General features: G+C 51.6%; 2 protein-coding genes across 3 annotated transcripts; both read right to left on the reverse strand.

Moving 5' to 3' along the window:
* Nucleotides 1-245: 245 nt before the first annotated feature.
* P3H3 (prolyl 3-hydroxylase 3) lies at nucleotides 246-12100 on the reverse strand. Its single transcript, XM_008499168.2, has 15 exons — nucleotides 11614-12100; nucleotides 11187-11339; nucleotides 10282-10468; nucleotides 10023-10154; nucleotides 8995-9128; nucleotides 8618-8707; nucleotides 8222-8274; nucleotides 7955-8013; nucleotides 6668-6792; nucleotides 6447-6542; nucleotides 5509-5659; nucleotides 5220-5337; nucleotides 1738-1813; nucleotides 1179-1319; nucleotides 246-887 (listed from the first exon to the last, which is right to left on the reverse strand). The coding sequence occupies exons 1-15, from the start codon at nucleotides 12034-12036 to the stop codon at nucleotides 675-677; spliced, it is 2151 nt and encodes a 716-aa protein (XP_008497390.2). The 5' UTR covers nucleotides 12037-12100; the 3' UTR covers nucleotides 246-674.
* A 1296-nt stretch (nucleotides 12101-13396) lies between these two features.
* On the reverse strand, nucleotides 13397-19857 carry GPR162 (G protein-coupled receptor 162). 2 transcript variants are annotated; one of them, XM_030466044.1, is made up of 5 exons: nucleotides 19743-19857; nucleotides 16170-17951; nucleotides 15169-15358; nucleotides 14444-14595; nucleotides 13397-14274 (listed from the first exon to the last, which is right to left on the reverse strand). In XM_030466044.1, exons 2-5 carry the CDS (start codon nucleotides 17007-17009, stop codon nucleotides 13759-13761), a joined length of 1698 nt encoding a protein of 565 aa, XP_030321904.1. In that variant the 5' UTR covers nucleotides 17010-17951; nucleotides 19743-19857; the 3' UTR covers nucleotides 13397-13758. The 2 variants fall into 2 exon arrangements, with proteins under 2 accessions (XP_030321904.1, XP_030321912.1); XM_030466052.1 differs by lacking the exon at nucleotides 19743-19857 and adding an exon at nucleotides 19385-19463.
* Between the last annotated feature and the right edge of the window lie 166 nt (nucleotides 19858-20023).

The following is a 20023-nucleotide window of genomic DNA, read 5'->3' on the forward strand; positions in this document are numbered from 1 at the left end:
GGGGTTAGTCATGGCACAGCTGACTTCCTCTCTTCCTCTCTCTGATCCCAAATAGCTGGATCTGGGCAACTACTTTGTTTTCTTTCACTGAGGGCTCAATTTCCTTCCATCATTTGTTAATTAAATTTCCATCAGCAATGAGTGTGCACATCTCCCTCCTGGTGTACGGGCCCAAGCTCCCACCAACACCTGTGTCCAGCATTTTGCTTTTATTCCATTTATTCACAGTCTCTCACCTTCCCTCTCCCAAAACAGTTGCAAAGTTCTAGAGTTTGCAGGTATCTAGGAAATTCAAAAGGCTTCTGGTTTTGAGTTCCTGAATGAGAAACAGCCCTTGCTGAAAGATTCCAGGCTCCTCCTCCTCTTGGATCTGGCCTCGGATGAGCAAGAAGCTGGTACTGAGGAGTGTGGGGTGAAAGGAACTTGTATCTTACTTCTGAGTGACACAGACACGTTGGTGAGGCAGTGAAGAAAGTTCCGTGTGTCACTGATTTTAATACTCTGTCCCTGCTCCCATTTTTCAGCTGCTGGGAGGTCACAGAAAAGAAAGCTGCATCCCTCCCCATCACTACGGCTCTAGCATGCTAATACACTGCTCCAAGTCCCTGTGATCCCGGTGCCACTGCAACCTGCCACATGGTGTGTGCCAGTCCTGCCCCTGGGGCCCCATGTACTCAGAATTCATCTCTGGCCCGCAGTCTCTTGGGCTGCTGTGTTCCAACCGAGACAGGCTTCTGTCTCTGGCTTGTGGGCCTGGCTCCACCGTTGGGAACAGCCCGCTCTGAGGAGGATCTGCCACTGCCATGAGTCCCCTGACGTTCTTCTCCATCAGTCCAGTCTGGCTCCACAGCCTTCTGCTCCATTAGCTCCTCTGCCTTCACCCGTTCCTGAATCCATGGAGACAAGAGATGATGTGAACCCCTCCCTGCTAGGGTCTTCATCCTGCTCGCAGGGGCTGAAAAGACACATCTTGTCTCTGCCACATCCATCCAACCCCCCTCCCAAGCCCATTCTCTCTTGTGGGACCCACCACAGGCTCGCCACTCCACCTGGTACCTTGTCAGAGGACAACCCCCAGCTGCTGCGCTAGGCCCTGCCCCATCAGAAAGCCCACAGGTCACTGCTCAGAGGGAACTGATCTAGCTCGGAGGTGCCATTTACCCAGCAAGGTCCTTTACCTGCTCTGCATGCTCCTGCGAGTGCGTGAACCAGAGAGCAATGGCGCAGCGTCTCCCACGGCCCACTGCCCAAACGCCGTGGGGGTTTTCCTTGCCAGAGCTGAAGGCTACCAGCCTCCCACACTTAGGGTGTACCTCAGCCTGCCAGGAGAGAGAGGAGACAATGAAGCCAGCAGCCCCCTGCTCTGGGGTACATGGTGCCTCTACAGAGGTCACACTGCCTCTGGGAACATGGAACAGCAGAGAACTGCTAGGCATCCACTGCCAGTCTATGAGCAAGGTAGACCTTGGAGAGGGACAAGGAGAAGCAAAGGTACAACCTAGGTCACAGGCATCCACAGACTGGAAGAGTCTGGAACAACTAAGCCAGGAAGGAGTTAACATCTCTGTTTGGAATTTGCCTCGATTTGCCTTTAGCTGCCCGTATTTGAATCTGCCACAGCACCAGCACTGGACTGTTTTTGGAGTGGTGGCATCCAATAAACAACTAGTTTTCTCCTGCCCAGATTAAGTCTCACCCTCTATCCTCCCTCCTTCTTTTGGCCAGTCCCAGACTTACAGTGACAGTCACAGTGTCCATTTCAGTGAAGAACAGGCCCCCACCCTGGAAGTCATCATTGAGGTAGAGGATGCCACTGCAGATAAAAAGAAGACATATGGACACTGAAGTTCATTCCTACCAGGTGCTTCCCCACGCTCCTCATCACAGGAGGCTGTGGCACCTGAATAGTACCAGCAAGTAGACTTTAACAGGAGAATACATCTGGGGGTGTTGAATTCAGCAGTGCCCAGCTCAGGGAAGTCGCTGGAGGAATCTAGGAGAGTATACCTTGAAGTTAGCTCACTGCATTTCTCCTGTTCTGTAGTTTTGGGGTTTTTTTAATCCTCTGTAGCGTACACCTGTAGCAGTGTTGTGACAACACCCTGGGCTAGATGGTTCTGACCTGGCATGTTGTTGTATTTTAAAGTTCCAAAGCCTGGAAGAAGAGACTGATCAGCAAAGAGAGGCATATCAAGGAACTTCAAGGTAATGTAAGAATGGTCAAAAAAAGGCTTGGTGCATGCAGAAAAGAAAAGGAAAATAATAAATTTCTTTGCTACTGCTATGACAAAGAGAAGTAGTGAGGCCACTGTGCAATGCACGCGAGACCACAGTCAACTAGAATGAATGAATGGACCACAAACTTCTTGAATTCCTCTTAGTATTCAATTAAGCTGATACAAAACGTTGGAGGAACAAGAGAGACTTAGTAACAGGACTGGGAGAAAGAAACAGAAATCAACACTGGCTGCTAAAGCAAAACGTTAAGGCCATAAGGTCAGCGAGAGGATTACCAACTCAAACCTAGGAAGCTGTAGCTCTTCTACTATAGGGCTTTAATGAGACTTGAAGTCAGGTGGTAACATGAGTGGAGAAAAGCAAGGATAGTTCTCACAAGCAGGAACGCACAGGAAGGTAGGGATAACAGTTGAAGGATAAGCAGGCCTGTTAGCCTGACCTCAGCAGGCTGCAAGGCTTTAGACTCCATTTTTGAGGAGAAGGATAACTGCATGACAAGAGGTTAAGTGGAAAAGTCTTAAAATGTAACATGGAGGTAATACAAGCAGATTAGGCTAGCCACACAGCCATTGATAAAACAGTCGATTTCCCTGGGAAAGACAACATGTGTGTCTCACTCAGCAGTGTGGACTCTGGTAACAAAGAACTGAGAACAGTGCCACTAGAGAAATTACTAGTTAACACAGAGAAGGTGATGAAGAATGCATTAATAGCTCACACTATCTAGTCCACCACTGGCACTGAAAGGAAAACTGTTTGCCTGGAGGAGGATCACTGGGAGTGACCCCCAGGCCCAATCCTGTTCAACAGTTTCACTAATGACCATAGCACAAATACATGGAAGAGATCCAGGAAATCTGGAGCACAGGGACCTCTTTCAAAAGGATGCTGGAAGAGCTCAGCCCTTATGAGCTGGTTGGTCAATCACATTTCACTCTGCATGAGGACAGGAATACTCATAGAAATAGCTCAGGGGCATGGATCCCAGGAAGATATTTTAATATACATTCAAGCAAGCGTCATAAAAAAACCTTGCCCAGGAAGGAATGAAGTGACGGCACAGCTTCCCCACAGGCAGGACAGAGATCTATCCTGTTCTACAACAGAGCCTGGTAACTCTATAATCTGACTAAACCAAGTTAAAATCTATGTCAGAAGGGGAATGGACTCAACAATACTGGAATTCCCTACTGTAAGTCCTACATCTTTACCATAGGCTGCTCAAAAAAGTCTTCTGCTCTGGGTACAGCTACCACTCAAAGAAAAGGCAAGTACAAATTCTAGATGTCCAGGGATGGGATGGTAAATAGAGGGAATCAGCTGTAGCAAAGTGACCTAATTTGGCTGCAGTGTGCAACGACTGTAACTGTCTTTAAAATATATTTCACATTATTTCATAGAGCAGTAACAAAGCCTGCCACAGACTGGAAAAAACCTCTCACATGGAATGGAAAAACCCAAAACAAAGTATTGGCAGAGAATCTAGAGAGAGACAAATGGAAAAAATAATCACCAAAGAACAATGACTGCTCAAACAAAATAAATTCAAGGAGCCTGGTTCTACCTCTCCTGTAATGCATGGAAGACTGTGAAAGATGGAACAAGATTAGAAGAAACAGATTGTCACAAGGTCTGGCAGTGAACTGTAGTATTGTGATAGATGCAAAGACAATGATTTATCTAGTTCCCCAGATCCTCCTTCCAGCCCTTCTTGAAGACGGGTGTCACACTGGCAAGCCTCCAGTCATCTGGGACCTCCCCTGTTATCCAAGTTGGGTGGGAGAGTTGATCTGCTTGAGGGTAGGAAGGATTTGCAGAAGGATCTGGACAGGCTGAATTGATGAATCGAGGCAACTTATATGAGGTTTAACATGGCCAAGTGCCTGGTCCTGCATTTCAGTCATAACAACCCCAGGGAATGCTGCACTAGGCCCTGCCCCATGAGAAAGCCCACAAGTCACTACTCAGGGGGAACTGATCTAGCTTGGGAAGGAGAGGCTGGAAAGCTGCCTGGTGGAGAAGAACCTGGGGGTGCTGGTCAACACTCAGATGAGTAATAGCCAGCAATGGGCCAAGGTGGCCAAGAAGCCCAACAGCATCCTGGCTTGTATCAGGAATAGTGTGGCCAGCAGGAGAAGGAAAGTGACTGTCCCCCTGTTCTCAGCACTGGTGAGGCCACACCTCGAGTACTGTGCTCAGTTCTGGGCCACTCAATACACTGAGCTGACAGAGCGAGTTCAGAGAAGGGCAACCAAGTTGTTGAAGGGTCTGGAGAACAAGTCCTATAAGGAGAGCCTGAGGGAACTGAGATTGTTTAATTTGGAGAAGAGAAGGCTGAGGGGAGGCCTTATTGCTTTCTACAACTAACTGAAAGGAGGCTGTAGAGAGGTGGGTGTTGGCCTTTTCTCTCAAGCAAATAGTGATAGGACAACAGGAAATGACCTGAAGCTGCACTTTGGGAGGTTTAGACTAGATATTGGTAAGAATTTCTTTACTGAAAGAGCAGACCAGCACCATAACAGTCTGCCCAGCATCCCTGGAGGTATTAAAAAACTGTGTAGATCAGGCACTTCAGGACATGCTCTAGAGGGATGGTGATTTTTTTGTTATTGTTCGCTGGGTTGACAGTTGGACGCAGTGATCTTAGAGGCCTTCTCCAACTGTGACAGTTCTGTGATTCTGTCTGATCTGGTATCATGGTTCTAGTCCATACAGTCTCCCAGCCTTGTTCTGCTCTCTGTTAAATCTGCCTGTGAGAATGGAGGAGGGAAAAAGGGCAGATTTTCTTCCCAGCCTAGGGAAGGCATTTCACACCTCATTCTGAAGCCACTGATGCAGCCTTTCACCTGATGCTAGTCCTGGCTGGCTTTGAGCCAACAATCCATCACTTGGTTTCTCTAAGCTGAGCTCATCCTCTGATGGGACCGAGAGATATGTCCTGATCTCCAAGTAATCTAATGCAGGTCCCCTTCTTTTCTTACCTGTAGTCCCTGTACACATAGGCAGGTGGTTCTCTCCAGCACTCCTGCCCCTCAGGATCCAAGAGACAATTATCAGCATGGACAGGATGACTAAGATCCAAGCGACCTTCTTGTTCCTCTGAAATGGGGAGTTGCAAAAACAAATCTGGGCATTTTCAGTTTCAAGAAAGAATAAGGCAGAGAGAAAGGGGCACAGTGGGAGTAAAAGATAGCATATCCTGGAAGCACATGTCTGGGACTGAGGAAACTCTCCAGGTGACAGAAACTAACAGGGTGGAAGATTCTTTACCATCTACAGCTGTGCGGCACACAAGGTGTGTGAATGAGAAATGGAGCTTCTTTCCAGGAGTAAAATAGGATTCTATTATTTTCCGTGATTTCTCACTGGCCTGCAGAAGCAATCTGGCATCTCTCCAGTCCACGTCCCCATTCTGGGCGAGCTACAAGTGAAAAACAAACCTGTTAGAATACTTACATACAAAGACGCTCTAAGAAATGATACACATACACAGTACAGAAGGTGAGGCCTGTATAAACTCCTGTGGTGACACATGTAAGAAAAGAATGTGATTTCTCATATAGATATAAGTGAGTACACCTGTACAGCATAGCAATTTTTTCCTCCTAGTCAGCACTGAAGCCACATCTGGAATGCAGTATCATTTTGGATCCCCCAGTACCCCAGAAAGACATGCTGGAAAGACAATAGAGAACAAAAAAAAGATGCAGCAAGGGAAATTTTGGCTAGATACAGAGAAAAATTTCATCCTCCCAAGAGTGCTACAACACTGAAACAGGTGCCCAGAGAGGCCTGGGGAATCTCCACCCTCAAAGATGTTTAGGACTTCCCTCTGCAAAGCCTTAAGGGATCTCATCTAACTTTGGAATTATCCATGCTGTAAGCTGGGAGTCAGACTAGAGCTCCCCAGAGGCTCCTTCTACCTTAATTTATTCTCCAGTTCTAAGCTAAGCATGTCTGTAAGACTACTACACAGGGACAAGTAACAATCCTGAAATCCTTCCTCTCAGGAGAGAAAGTACTTGTCAAGGTCTCTGCAAAGCATGCCTCAACATGATTGTGGTAGAGTCAGGGGAGACAGCTCATGTGCTTGTGTGGAAGGTAACATACCTGTGATTCCATCCAGAGCACACTTCACAGAGAAAAATGTTCAGGTGGCAAACATTCTGTCTGAACAATCAAGAAGGCAGACTCAGAGAGCCATTTACCTGCACAGCCTTCAAAACGGTTAACCCTTCAAATCTCTCATGTGGGGTGTGAGGCGACCGTCTTGCCCGGTAGCCATCTCCTGCTTCTCCTGCTTCCTGAAATTGAAGGACAGATATGACACACATTAGGCTACCATCTCTCCTCCATGGACACACTACAACCCTGCCTGCTGAGGGAAGGAAGTACACATACAGGAGCTCCTACAAGACCCCTGCCTCACCTTTGTCAGCCTGAGAAGGTCCTTACACTCAGATTCTGTCAGCACTCTGTCAAACACCACCCTCTGGGTTCCATTCATCTGACGGGAATCCATAGTGATAGCAATGCCCTCAAAAGGCAAAGGACCTGTCAAGAAGCACGTACAGATAAGTATGACCAAGCTTTGGATGAGTAGCCTTCAGATACCAACCCCCAGACCAGGTTAAATAAGTGGAGAGACACTATACATTCTCTGAGAAGACAGGACAGTTCCTCAGAAGTGCCCATTCCTCACAGACCTGGGCCACTTGCACCCCTCACATGCTTCAGGGGAACCAGAGCATCAGCTGGGGAAGCTGGCATACAGCCAGTGCTTCATGAGCCAGCAGAAACTTGGGGCTTGCTGGGAGAGCAGCAGGGAGCTGGGGGAAGTTGAGTGCACTGTGGATCGCAGCAGCAGAACAGGTCCAGCCTGCTGAGAAGAGGTTCTGGAGAAAAGAAGCAGGTAAACACCTCCATCAACCCTCCTTTTGATCACATCTTATCCCAGAATTATCTTCAGTGGATCTTTTTACTTTCTTCAGCCCCCAAAAGACACAATGGGTATTAGTTGGTGATTTGATCTTTTGATCTTCAGCTGTTTTTTCCCCCCATATGACTTCTGGATGGTCAGGAATGCCAAAGCACTCAGGCAGTCAGAATGATCTGCTCTCCCATATGTCACAGGAGAGAACCACTTGGGGTCTTTTAAGGCAAAAACTCCAGGACAGGGCAAGAGGCTGTTCGTCCGTGCACGAGAACAGACAGGCACCAAAGAACACAGGACTCTACACTGTAGTCTACAGCACTCAGCCACAAATCATTTGGACTTACGTTTTTCAGGGAAAGACTTGCCCACACCTAATAGTCTGTTGCTAGTATCCATATCCCACCCTCTCTTCTTGTCCCCTACAGAAAAATGTTGTCGAAGTTGGGCTGCTTGAGCTGAACCAGGTTTGGTGTAGACACTCCTGCCCCACTGACCAGGAATCTGCGTGTCCACAGTCTTGTCTCATATTCAGGCAGCATTGCTCTCAGCTGCAGTGCTCCCTGAATTTCCACCCCAGAGATGTACACAGTGAGATTTTGCAGGATTACACATGCAACAAAAGAGGAAGAAAAGAAATACTGAGAAGACATGCTGAGCCATTCAAGTCAGTCTGCATCTATGCAAGCATCCAGGTGTCTTAGGATGGACGAAAGTACAGCACCTAGCCTGATTAAGCCTGACTGACTGCATCCAAGTCCTTCTTTAAGCTCTTTTACTCACCCCTCTTCTCTCTCTCTTCCACATCCAGAGTTTCCTGGGTTTGCTTCTCCTGATCCTCTCTCGATACCAAGGTGAAAAACAGAGAACAGAGCTGTCAGTATCACAGGTATGTTTAACCCTCCCCTATGGTAGCATTTCACACCCATCCTGTTCCTGTTTTGCCCAATCCTCAGTATGTATTACTGCTTCTTGTACCACCCTGCCAGTCTAACCTCAACCCCTACTTCCAACTTGTATTTCAGTCCTAGTCAACTTGGCCTACCTTACCTGTGTTTCTCCTTTAGGTTTTCAGGAATCAGCTCATCTGGAGTCCAGAGATCCTGTAAGAAAAAACACAGACAGTGCAATACACAACAAATGTCTCCCAGAATGAAACATGCCAAACAGACAGTTCCTTGTCCCCCTTCTCCAGTGAATATCAGACCAGTGGTTCTTACCTGCTTCTGACAACAGCCAGATTGGGCTAAGGCATATAGTTACATAAGCAATTTCCCACTAACTTTAACCCTGAAACAGTGGAAAGGCCTTAAAGATTCACTTCATAAGGACCTGGAGGTCTTTCTCATGACCATCTGAGCCCTTCTGGATCATGTGCTACTGAACTAACTGGAAGCCGCCTTGGTGAATTCAGGGTAGGAAGATTAAAATTTTATCTTTACTTACAGGGTCGTTAAAAGTTCCTCCTAGATGCTCCACTGCATAATAAATTAACTTCTTCTCCATCAAAGATCTCTGCACATAATGTTGAATACTCTAAGGAAGCAAAGAGGCTGTCAAACAACCATCCCATAAAAGACAACCCATCCCTGCCCAGGGCAGAAACCTGACCCAGCACTACTGTTCCCTGGGCAAGCCTGGTTCTGTCCTGAAGGGACCGTGTCTAGTACACACTATATGTAAACTCAGGCTCCAGTTTCTTCATTTCTGGGCTTGGCACACATTTGCAGTGAAACAAACTTTTCCTTTCTGCCTCCGGAACCGTGATCCTGTCCTATGGGCCAGAGGAGGACCAAAAAGTACAGACCTGGGGTTGTAACTACCTCTCTGGCTGTGACAGCTGTGTCCTCTCCCAGTTCTGTGTGATACTTTTTCATTTTCTCCAACATAAGCTCATCCGTGGGATAGAAGAGCAAGTAGGAAGCAACACATTCAGCAGCCAAGGTCTGGTTCCCAACTTGGGTGGGGACAGAACAAAACAAGGAAAAGAAAGACCTGAAAGACTTGACATTGGCAATAAATGTTTATAGGCCATCAGCACCCAATGCACCGATGGCAATGTGGCAGTAGTATACTTACAGTACTTACACCAAATATATACATCAGTCCCTGCTTTGCTTGGCCTCTACCCAATGATGGGCGAGAATATTTGGAATAAGCGCAGTGAAGAATGGGCCCACTTTCAATACTTGTTGGGAACTCATTCAGAGGAGACAGGGAAAATTTAAGTAGTATTTGGAAGACAGACGGTCCCACCTCCCTCACCCAAAAGACAAGATGAGGGGTCTGGAGGCTACTTTGAGAAACAAGTTTTACCAGTGGTCTGACAGAGGAGATGAGAGACAGTTGGGCCAGTGTCATAAGGACCAGAAGTCTCAGGGAGAAGGGCCAAGGGATATGTGAAAGTGACAGGGTTACAGGATGACCAGTGTCATGGCAGGGCATCAGTTTATTGAAAGAAGGCAAGGCTGACTCAGAAGGAGCACCACTACTGAGTGATGCTCTGGACAGGAAGTGGGGGTCTGGTTTAGAGCTACATACTGAAAGGGAGGGTATAAAATACATAGCAGATAGTTGGAGCAAGGACTTGAAATGAGGAAAGAACTGGAACCAGCCAAACAATGCAGAAAGTGCACAAGCAGACTGAAAGGTCCCTCCATGGGACTTCTCCCAAGGTGGCCACAGGGTTGAGCAAGAGAAGTTCTGGGAGAAGTCAGGGGGCAGAATGTGGGAGAGGTAGGGCTCAGATCAAAGTCACTTCTCCCCATGACATGCTGCCCTCCAGGTACAGAGGTAAAGGACAAATTTAGGGGTGCCACAGCATAACCCGCTGGGTTGTGGCTCTGCTCACCTTGATCATAGGCAAACTGCAGTAAATCAAGATGAGAGGGTATGAAATCTTCTGTGGCAGAAATTCGCCCTGGCTTTGTGGCAATTTCAAGGACACACTGCTGTCTGCACTTCAAAACTTGAACGTAATGGGCTGCAAGAAAGAGGAGGAAGAAAGGCAGTAGCTCACACGTCTCCCAGACAGGAGTGTTGGGAAATGGGGCATCTCCAGTACGGGAAGCATGACCTTCCTACCCAACCCTCTGTGCTTCTAAGGCTACCTGCAATGGCTTCATACAGGCCAGGCTGCATCTCCTCCTCCTCGTCCTCATCCTCCCAAGGCCCTTCACACAGAGCACGACACTCCTCCAGTGCTGACAGCGCCTCTGAGAGGGACTCCTCCAGCTTGGCCACAGCTTGCAGGTACTCATCTGCATTGTAGTGCTGCACCCCAGCCTCATATGCTTCCTGCAAAGGACAGATCCAGGTCCCTCATCAGTGTGGATGACACAAAAGATGCCCTGAGACTTCGAGTCACTCACAGAGCTGTGCTGACATCTAGGGGCTTGCCTGGCCATGCACAGCCCACCATGCAGTGACAGCAAAATCTTCTGGACTTGAGCCAAATGTACTTCTCCAAGTGCACTGCAGCCTGCCAACACTGTCACCAGAAAGGGTGTCATACTCGCAACAGTTTGTTTTCACCCTGAAGAGAAGGCTTCAGGGAGACCTTGTTGCAGTCTTTCAGATATAAAAAGGGAATAATAACAAAGACTGAATGAGAGTTTTACCCTGAGTCTGTAGTGGTGGGACAAGGGCCAATTGTTTTAAACATAAGAAGGGCAGATTTAGACTGGAGGTAAGGAAGACATTTGTTATGCTGAGGGTGGTGAGACAGTGGAGCGCATCACCCAGTGAAGGCATGGATGCTCCATCACTGGAAGCATTTGAGACCAGAGTGTACAGGGTTTTGGCAACCTGGTCCAATGGAAGGTGTCCCTGTCCATGGCAAGGGGCTGGACCAGAAGTTCTTTAAAGGTCCCTTCCAACCCAAACCATTCTGTGATTCTCTGTATGGGAACACAATCACAAGCCAAGACCTTGTGTGGGAACAGATTAGGACCCCAGACTGGTCCCTAGGATGAGATAAGAGCTGCTGACCCCCAGCTCTGCACTGAACCCTCACCCAGTGTGGTATGGCCTCCAGGTCCTGGAAGTTGTCTGACTTCACCCCTGACATACGCCGGTACTTCTCGATGTCCTCCCGCATTTGGAGGTGCTGGGGATTAGCGACAAAGAAGGTGTGAGCAGCAGACACGGCCTGATCCAGCTTCTTCAGCTGTGGAGAAAAAGCAGCAAGTTCCTGTCACGCTCCTGCGGGCCCCTTCTCATCCCACCCACCCACCCCTCGCACCGGCCGCTCCCCGGATTCACCCACCAGGTGCCTGTGCCGGAGCCCCGGGCTGGCGAGCCCTTGCCCACCACCTCCTCAGCTTTGCCCTCCAGCAGAGCCTCTGCTGACCGAAACCCAGGGGGCTTGCCCGGGACTGGCGACTTCCCTGACTGCGGGGAGAGCCCAACCCGGACGACCCCTCGCCGGGGCGGGTGCCCACCTGGAAGAAAGCCACCTGGAGGTAGTTGTAGGGCTCCCTCCGCTCGAAGTCCCGGCGAATGGCGCGGCTGGCGCGGTGGGCGGAGGGTGCGGTGCCCAGGCGCTGCCCCAAGCAGTGCTGCAGGCAGTCGGCTCGCTGAAGCACCCGGCCGAAGAGGGCGGCTTCCCAGGGCCCGGCCCCCGCCGGCACGCCGAGGAAGGCCGCCTCCCGGAGGCAGCGGGCGCGGCAGTCGAGGCGGGCAGCCCGCAGCCCCGCGTAGCTCTGAAGGGCGCGCTGCAGCAGCTCGGCCGCCCGCCCCCAGTCCCGGGCGAAATACGCCCGCGCTCCGTCCGCATAGAGCAGGTCGTAAGGGACCAGGCGGCCCGCCGACGTGGCGGCGGTGGCAGGGAGGAGCAGGCAGAAAGAGAGGAGGAAGGAGGCCATGGCCGTGAAGGAGGAAAGGGGGTCTAGGGCGGGAGTCTTGGCGGACCCCGGGATAGGTCCACCCAGGGGGCTGGGCCGGGCGCGACGGCGGGCGGTGCCGTGGCCGGGGCCGCAGTGGGCGGGTGGGCGGCTCGGCTCGGCGTCCCGGTGAAGGGAGAGGGATGCGTGAAGGGGCAAGGCCCGGGTCGGCCCCGTCTCCCACTCTCTCGTGAGATTTGCCGCCACTTCGTGGGTGCCTGGCCCGGGCTGGTGCCGTCCAGCAGCACCTCACTGTAGGACATGGTCCTTTGTACCAGTGCCCGCCGAGCATCCACCAGCACTAAGTCTCCCTTTGGTGTGGGTCACCCGACCTCTCGAATGAGCCATCTGGTAAGAGGCTATGGCTACTCCATCAGACTCCATGCCGGGAACAAAACACACTCTGACCACGTCTCATCACACGGAGAAATGCTATAGAGGGATACCTGTCTCCCACAGCCTCTCCAATGAAGCCCAACCCTTGCCCATGGCTGAAATTACATCTCACCACGAACAGGAGGAGCCCCATCTCCCACACACTACCCCTGCACTACACCTTCCAAGTTTTGCACAGGGCAGACGCCTGATTGCAGACCTCACTGCTTCCAGTTTGGGCGGCATGGGCAGTCAGGGGGCCTTGTCCCCAGAAGGCTGTGTCAGCTTTCCTGAGCTGGTTGTTTTCTGCCTGAGAAGTTTGGGCCATTGTGTTTCGTGCAAAGGTCACACTGGAATCACCAGTTTGCACCGGTGAATTGCGATGTTGTGGATCAGGGTGACACAGAAACAGGCTGCCCACAGAAGCTGTGGATGCCCCATCCCTGGAAATGTTCAAGGCCAGGTTGAATGAGGCTTGGAGCAACCTGGTCCAGTGGAAGGTGTCCCTGCCCATGGCAGGGGGTTTGGAACAAGATGATCTCTAAGATCTCTTCCAACCCAAACTAATCTAGGATTCTAGGGTCTTACTGGAGAGAACTTAATTGTTTTCAGGCCTGCGGTTGCCTCAAAGCAATACCTTTTGCTGAGTGATATTAGAAAGCACAGAAGCCTCTCCTGCTTAGCTGTAGGCAGTGTAAGTCTCCCCTGAAATGGAAAGGAAAACTTCTCACCCAGTCTCACCTGACAACTTCTCTACAGGCTTTGTTCCCTTTCCTGGGCTGCTAAGCGTCTGCTGCCTTCCACATGCATTGACAAGAAAGGGAAGGAGAGGGAGGAAAGGAGCCTTGCACATTCCACATTTCCCTTCCAGAAGCCTGTGAAGCTTCATTAAACATTAGGCCAGTCATTTTGTTTCTATGGAAACAGAATTATTACTAATATATTATTTTAGAAACAGACACGATTGACACTCCAAATATAGAATTTTAATACCATTCTGCATCTGCCTTGTCTCTTAGGGCAGAGTGGATGCGAGGGTGGAGTTCACAAAGGGACAGGACTGGCGAGGGTGCCAAGGTGGCGGTGGCAGCGGCAGTGGTGGGTGTTTTTGTAACCTGAGAGCAGGCACAGGCTGTCCATCTGTCCATCGAGGTCCCTTCTGCAAGTCTGTCGCATTTCTTTTTCCCCCACCAGCCTGGGGAGCTGTGTTTCTGGCCTGCTATTGAGAAAGATGAGAATGCAAATTAGCGATCGGGTCCCAGGACAAAGGGAACACTTGAAGTATTATTTAAAAATCATGATGGCACTGAATGTTTTTGATGCTGTCTCTCATAGTTTGGGATCCTGGAAGGCTTGTGCCTCACAGGCCTCAAGGGTCCTTTCAGGTGGCACCCTCTCTCCGCCCTGCAGCTGCCAGGCTTCGTTGCCAGACAAGGAGCAGCGCCGAGGCCGGTCGGTGTTCTCCTCCTCTCTGCTGCCGAGGGAGAGGCGACGGTCGCGGCGCGATGCGAGCAGAAGACGGGAATGCCGTGGGCTGCAGGCTGGGGTGGGTTGTGGAGTCTCATCAATGAACGTGGTGATCTCATCTCGGAAGAAGCAGGGGCTGGAGCCCCCGGGTATCAGCCCCGCCTCCAAAAACTGCCGTAGGGTCGTCAGCTCATCTTCTGAGGGCCGCCGGCGGTAGTCATGCAGTTGAGGAGGCAAGAAGCCGGGGCCTCCAGGCTTGTGGGGGCCACAAATGCGGATGTCATCAGATGAAGACCACTTGTGTAGGAAGGACGGAGCAGAGCGGTGGGCAGAGAAGATGTTAGTCTCATCATGTGACATTCTCCGGGAGATAGGGACCTGGAAAAAGAGAAGGAAGCAGGTGATGGAAGTCTTGAAGAGATAGAACAAGAGGGGAGTAGCTGAGGCTTTCTCAGGGAAGAAAGACAACAGGACGCAAAGACGGGACGGGAGATTTGAAAGAGAAGGAAGTGTGTTATGAGGCTGCCCCTGCTAGCTCTTGGCTCACCTGCAGGTAGTGCACTTTTTCCTGGGGCAACAACATGTGGTGCATGGGTAGCAGCTTGATGTTCTGGGAGTCCCGCTTTACAGCTGCAGCACCATTTGAATCAAATCTCACTTTGCAGATCCTGCCATCACCGTAGTCATCACAGGCACCATCTGTTGGCAAAGAGAAGAACAGCAGTCAACACTTCTCAGAAGAGAAGTGCTGGCAGGGCACTTGGATGCCATCCTAACACTTGTCTGACTTCTGCTGCCCTACTTGCAGCCTTCAGGGCTCATCTCTGAACACGGTTCTTGTCTTCCTGCTTGCAGCAGCACTAAAGGACTCAGAGACTGCCCTGTTTCTTCTGTCTTGTTTTGAATCGCCCACTGCCAGAACCTGGACCTTTGCATCAGCATGTCGGGCTGAGGCCGGGTGCTCCACTTTCACTGTGGTTTGGCAGCTGTGCACATTGTCTCTACTCTGGCATCTACTGTAAAGGATGTTGCACTAATTTTTCCTGGGTGATAGTGAGTTCTAAGGCAGCAAGTGAATGGCAGAGCTTTCTCCAGAAAAAATGTTCCCATGGTTGCTGACTCCAAATTATAACATAAATACCACTTGGCCACCCACACCACCACCCGTAGGGGCATCAGGTCCTTTTCCTGAGGCAGACCCTTCTCTCTCCTGTAGCCTTTTGGGGAGGGGTTTAGTGAAGGAATGTGTCTGTGGGGTAGCAAGGGGTTTACCATCATCTCCATCTTCCTCAGACATGATAGCCACACACTGCTCCCACACAGTGCGGAGATCTGCTCGGTAGCGCTCACAGGACCAGATGAAGGAGGGGAGCAGCAGAGTCTGCACCATGGAGCACCAGAGCACAGCCAGGACCATCCAGGTAGGGGCCGTATCATAGCGCAGGCTAAAAAAGCTCACGACCTTCAAGGTAAGAGAGAGAAACTCTAAGGATGAAGACAAAAATAGGGTTCAAGGGAGAAGGATAACGGGAGTCAATTCTGTAGAAGAACATACTCCATCTGTAAAGGATTTGTCAAGTAATCACCCCGTGCCCCTTTGAAAAACTGTTCCTGGGGTGTTGTCCTGGGTTTGCAGTACCATATTCCAAGCTGTCTAACTCTAACATGGGAACTGGTGTTAGCATTCCTTCTTCCCCATGCTCATTGTGAGCTGGAGCTAAATAGAACACAGCCACTGGGGAAAAAAAAAGCCACAAAAAAACCTGTGACTAAGCCTCTCTTCTCTTAATGGTTCCCTCTGAGAACTTCCTCAGCTCTCCAGTTTTGCAGACAATCAACCAGCCAGCCAAAACCTGAGTGCTGACTACAACCATGCAAGCAGAAGTACAAACTCTCTGCAATGGCTTTTAAAGCTGCTGCATCAGTTCTCCAGAAGAAAACTGGAGAAACAGAAATCTAATTGTTTTTACAGAGGTAGAGCTCCCTCTAAGTTTGCAGAATAATTTCTTCTTCTCATAGCCACCTAAAACTTTCATAGTGATTTTAGCTGTGTGCTGTGTGTTCCTTAGGCTGAGACTTAAGAAGATGCTACTGGGGAAGGAGAAAAGAATTACTGCAATCTTTTTAAAAGCAGTACTCAGAATAACACATATTCAAATGCAGCAACTCTGTGGCTGGTGGTAAAAAGACAAGTTTCGCCTCTAAAACTTGAGAGAAATGGAAATCTAGTTTAGCTACAGACTTTGAAGGGAAAGGGGGATCTTGCTGCTTACCAGGATAGGCACCCCAGTGAGTGTGTCATACAGGAAGACAATAGCGCTGATGAGGTTGGTCATCTGCAAGGAGGTCTTGGCTGACTCAGAGCCATCCAGTGAGGACCTCCTTTTGCCCCGTACATCCTCCACTACAATGGCTGGCACATTGAAAGTGGTGTGTGCTGATGAAGAGCAGGATGACGTTTCTTCTGCTCTCTGATGGTGGCACCGCCGGCGTCTCCTGTGTGCCCATAGAGTCTGGTAGAAAGTGATACCCACACAGACCAAGCCCATGACGATTCCTCCAAGCAGGAGAAGGCTGAAGCAGACACCGAAGCCCAGCCCTATCTTGCTGACAATGAACTGGCAGCCACGGGCATAGTAGCGCTCGCCATTGTTGTGCCAACCAATGGAGGGCAGGGTGGAGAGGATGAACGACACCATCCAGATGCCCATGACGGCATGCAGGGCCTGCTTCTTGGCATTGCTCAGCCGGTAGTTGACCGGCCACCTCACCATCCACATCCGGTGGTAGGAAAGGGAGGCCACGGTGAAGCAGGTGGCCAGAGCCAAGGTGTAGTATGTAGAGACAAAGACCTTGCAGATGCTTTCGTTCCAGTCATAGTCAGAGGACTCACGCCGCAGCTGCACCACAGCGTAAGTGGTGAGGGGTACTGCTGCCATGAGGATATGGGTCCCAGCTAGGAAGCATAGCAGCAGCTCCAGCGGCTTGTGTTTCTGTTGTTTGGCTGTGATGCTGAGGATAATCCAAGAATTGGCCAAGAGGGCTAACATCCCACATGCCAGCCACCAGAGTGAGTTGTTGTGCAAGGTGGACTCTGATTCAGAGTCCCCCATGCTGCCACCCCTGCTAGGCTGGACCCTGTCCCTGCCGCTGGGGTTTTGTAAGAGGGCAAGTGAGACTCCACAGTGGGGGAGCCACGTCCCTCCTCATCTACTGCTGCTGCTGCAATGTTAGGTGTATGCACTGGAGGGGTTCCTCAAGGCACTGCCACCAGGTGCTATGTGGAACAGCCATCAACTCCGTCTCACTTTCAGTCCTTCCTTTGCCCTCTGTTTGCTTATATTGCTTTCCCTTGCTCTAATTTTTTCACCTGTTTTTTCCCTTGTTCTCTTTCTTTCTTCCACCTTCTTTCTCTCTCTTTCTCATCAACGCTTGCCAGTGCTTTTTCCCTCAATTGCTTGGCCTTACTTTCTTTTTTCCTCCCCATCTATTTCATCGTCCTCCTTCCACTCTTCCTCCAAAGAAAAAGTTCTCCTTACTTCACGTGCCCACCAGGTGCCTTCTGTCTCAAGGCCACCTTCTCCTGAGACTGCTGAAGGCTGCACGCACACAGAGACTGCTGGGGACTCCAAACAGTTTGGCAGTAGCAGGTGCCTGCTGCCCAGCACCCCAGTGAATGAGGAGCTAGCCAAGAGTTCCAGAGAAGATGGGAGGCAGGACAAAGGTCCAGTGGAAATAGTGAGGGTGTCGCATACACCATGTGTAGACTTCCTCCCACCTAATGCCACGCTTGTGGCCTGATAAGGTTCCTGACTAGGCTGTCAGACTGCTATCAGCAGGGAGTGGAGGGCAAGGACCAAGAGTTAGAGGGTTCCCTATAGAAGATCTCACAGCATCCCTCACTACATTGTCCTTTTTGCTGTCCTTCAAGGCTCAGCCTGCTTTTTCAAGTTTCCCTGCACAGTGCAGGGCAGAGCTGGCAAACAATAAGGAGATGGCAGGGAGGGGAAGATCCTTTTCAAAGGTTCCCTTGGAGATTCAGGGCATGAGGTTCACTGTAGAAAACAGAAAAGAGAAAAAGTAATTTAAGATCACTCTATCTCCCTAGATCTCCCTCTCTTCTTGCCCACACAAACACCTTGTCATGATTTAGGCTGTGCAGAGCACTCCCCGCATCTTTCAGGGAAAAGAAGAACGAGATTTGCACCAATCCCTGCATACCTCAGGCCAGACTCTGGCCCCTAGCAACTCTTTCCAGTGCAGCTGAAAGAGTTGAGCTGCCTGGGCTCCCTGCCTGTCCAGTCTGTCTGAAGTTCCTCACCCAATGCATGACCAGTGCCATTTCTTCAACAGAAAGCCTGATTTCCATTGTTCCCTGACATTCAGGTCCTGCACTTACCATGACACCCCTCACTCCTGCCATCCAGCTCCCACAGTTCTACCAGTCTTTGGACCTCAGCTTTTCTCTGCCAGTGCTCTGCACTGTCACCTGCCATTTCTGTCCAGTTCCATCCCTGGGTGCATGCCACCACTCCAGCAATACCCTGCCATCCTGCAGTCTGGAATCACAAACCTTTAGGCCATGTGCCTCATCCACCAAGCATGTTCCTACTGAAGCTGCTCTGGTCTCCAGACAACCCACTGTTATAAAACCAGTGAACAAGACTGCTAACCCACTGCTGAGACTACTCATCATTGCCAGTGACCCCTGGTCCTACCAGCTCAGACCCACTCTACTCTCTTTGTCTGCAGGGTACACCCCATCAACATATTCCAGGATGGTAATAGGCTCACTCTGTGCCTTGACCAGAGCAGATATAATCATAAACTTTCTGTGTGGATGGATCAGTGCCCCCAAGTCTGGGCTAGTGGTTCTGCTCCCATCCTTCCTACTGCTTCTCTGCATCTTCTTACCCTCTCTGTGACCACCTGAGGCTTTTTCTCCTTTCCTCCCAGCTTGGAGCAGTTTGTAATGACTGGATTGACAATGGCCCTGTTCTGCCCTAGCTCATCTTTTTTCCCCCAGTGCCATCACTCTTGCAGTTAGGCCTGTGGCCTCTGGAGACAGTTACGCGGCTAGCCAGCCCTGATAATCCCAAGGGAATGAATTTCCTTGCTGCATCTCCTTCTGCCGCCCTTCCCACCCAGCTTGTTCTGGTAGCCCACGCTGTTCCCTCGATGAGGCAGGAACCCTCCTGCCTCTGCTGGCTTTGGGGCCCAATTCTGCTTCGAGCTGCTGTCCTCCTGCTCTCGGAGATGGGAGAGCCCCGGCGCTGATGCAGGATGGCCAGGTCAGGGTCACTCATCCACGTCTGGCCCTAATCCCTGGCCTGGGCCCCCTGTCTCATCCCACCACCCATCCCACCACCCATCCCACGACGGGGAGGAGAAGAGACTCCTGGGGCTGGTGCCTCGGAGGAAGGCAAGGCGGGGGGAGAAGCGGGCAGAGGGGGAGAGGGGGGGCATGGGGGAGGATGACCCAGAATACCGGCAAGGAAGAGCGCAGAAAACCGGGGTGCCCACGGTGATGGGGATGCGGCCGGACGGTCCGGGGCCGAGCTGGGGTGCTGCCCCCGCCGCCCTTTCCCTTTGCCCCCCTTCCCAGCCACGGCCGCGGCTGCCGCGGCTCCCGCGGCGGCCGGAGGGGCCGCGGGGGTCCGGGCCGGGCCGCCCGGAACCAAGCCGGGGCGGCAGCAGAGCGGCGCGGCGAGCCGGGGCTGGGCTGGGCGGGGGCCGCGGAGCCCGCGGGGCGCCCCGGGCTCAGCCGTAGCCGGCGGTGGAGCGGGGCGGGGGCGGGCGGCGGGGGCCGCGGGTGGCGGCGGCGGGGCCGGTGGGACCCATCTTACCTCTCGCCGGAGCAGGCGCTGCCATGGCGACGGGCGCCCTGCGCGGCTCTGCGCGCTTCGGCCCGGCCCTGCCGACCCCCGGCCCCGCCGCCGCAGCGGACGCCGCAGGCAGCCGCCCCGGCCCCGCGCTCCGGCCATCCATCCACCGGGCGGGGCGACGGCGAGGGGTGAGGGGCGGGGAGCGCCGGCGGGAGACGGCAGCGGGAGCACCGCCGGGCCGAGCAGCCAGGGGGCGGAACGGACGGACGGACGGGCGCGGGAGCCACCGCCCCGGCACCGGC

The sequence above is a fragment of the Calypte anna genome, chromosome 1 (assembly GCF_003957555.1).
Source record: "Calypte anna isolate BGI_N300 chromosome 1, bCalAnn1_v1.p, whole genome shotgun sequence".
NCBI lineage: Eukaryota > Metazoa > Chordata > Aves > Apodiformes > Trochilidae > Calypte > Calypte anna.

Bases quoted from the DNA above. Each gene is read 5' to 3' on its own strand.
- P3H3 (XM_008499168.2), bottom strand. From the start codon at position 12,036: ATGGCCTCCTTCCTCCTCTCTTTCTGCCTGCTCCTCCCTGCCACCGCC. The intron at 9,129-10,022 runs GTGAGCAGAGCC...TCCCCACCCAAG, and splicing joins GCAGTTTGCCTATGATCAAG to TTGGGAACCAGACCTTGGCT. The intron at 5,660-6,446 runs GTAAATGGCTCT...TTTCACTTGTAG, and splicing joins CCGTTTTGAAGGCTGTGCAG to CTCGCCCAGAATGGGGACGT.
- GPR162 (XM_030466044.1), bottom strand. From the start codon at position 17,009: ATGGGGGACTCTGAATCAGAGTCCACCTTGCACAACAACTCACTCTGG. The intron at 15,359-16,169 runs GTAAGCAGCAAG...CTTACCTTGAAG, and splicing joins TCACTGGGGTGCCTATCCTG to GTCGTGAGCTTTTTTAGCCT. The intron at 14,596-15,168 runs GTAAACCCCTTG...CTTTGCCAACAG, and splicing joins TGAGGAAGATGGAGATGATG to ATGGTGCCTGTGATGACTAC.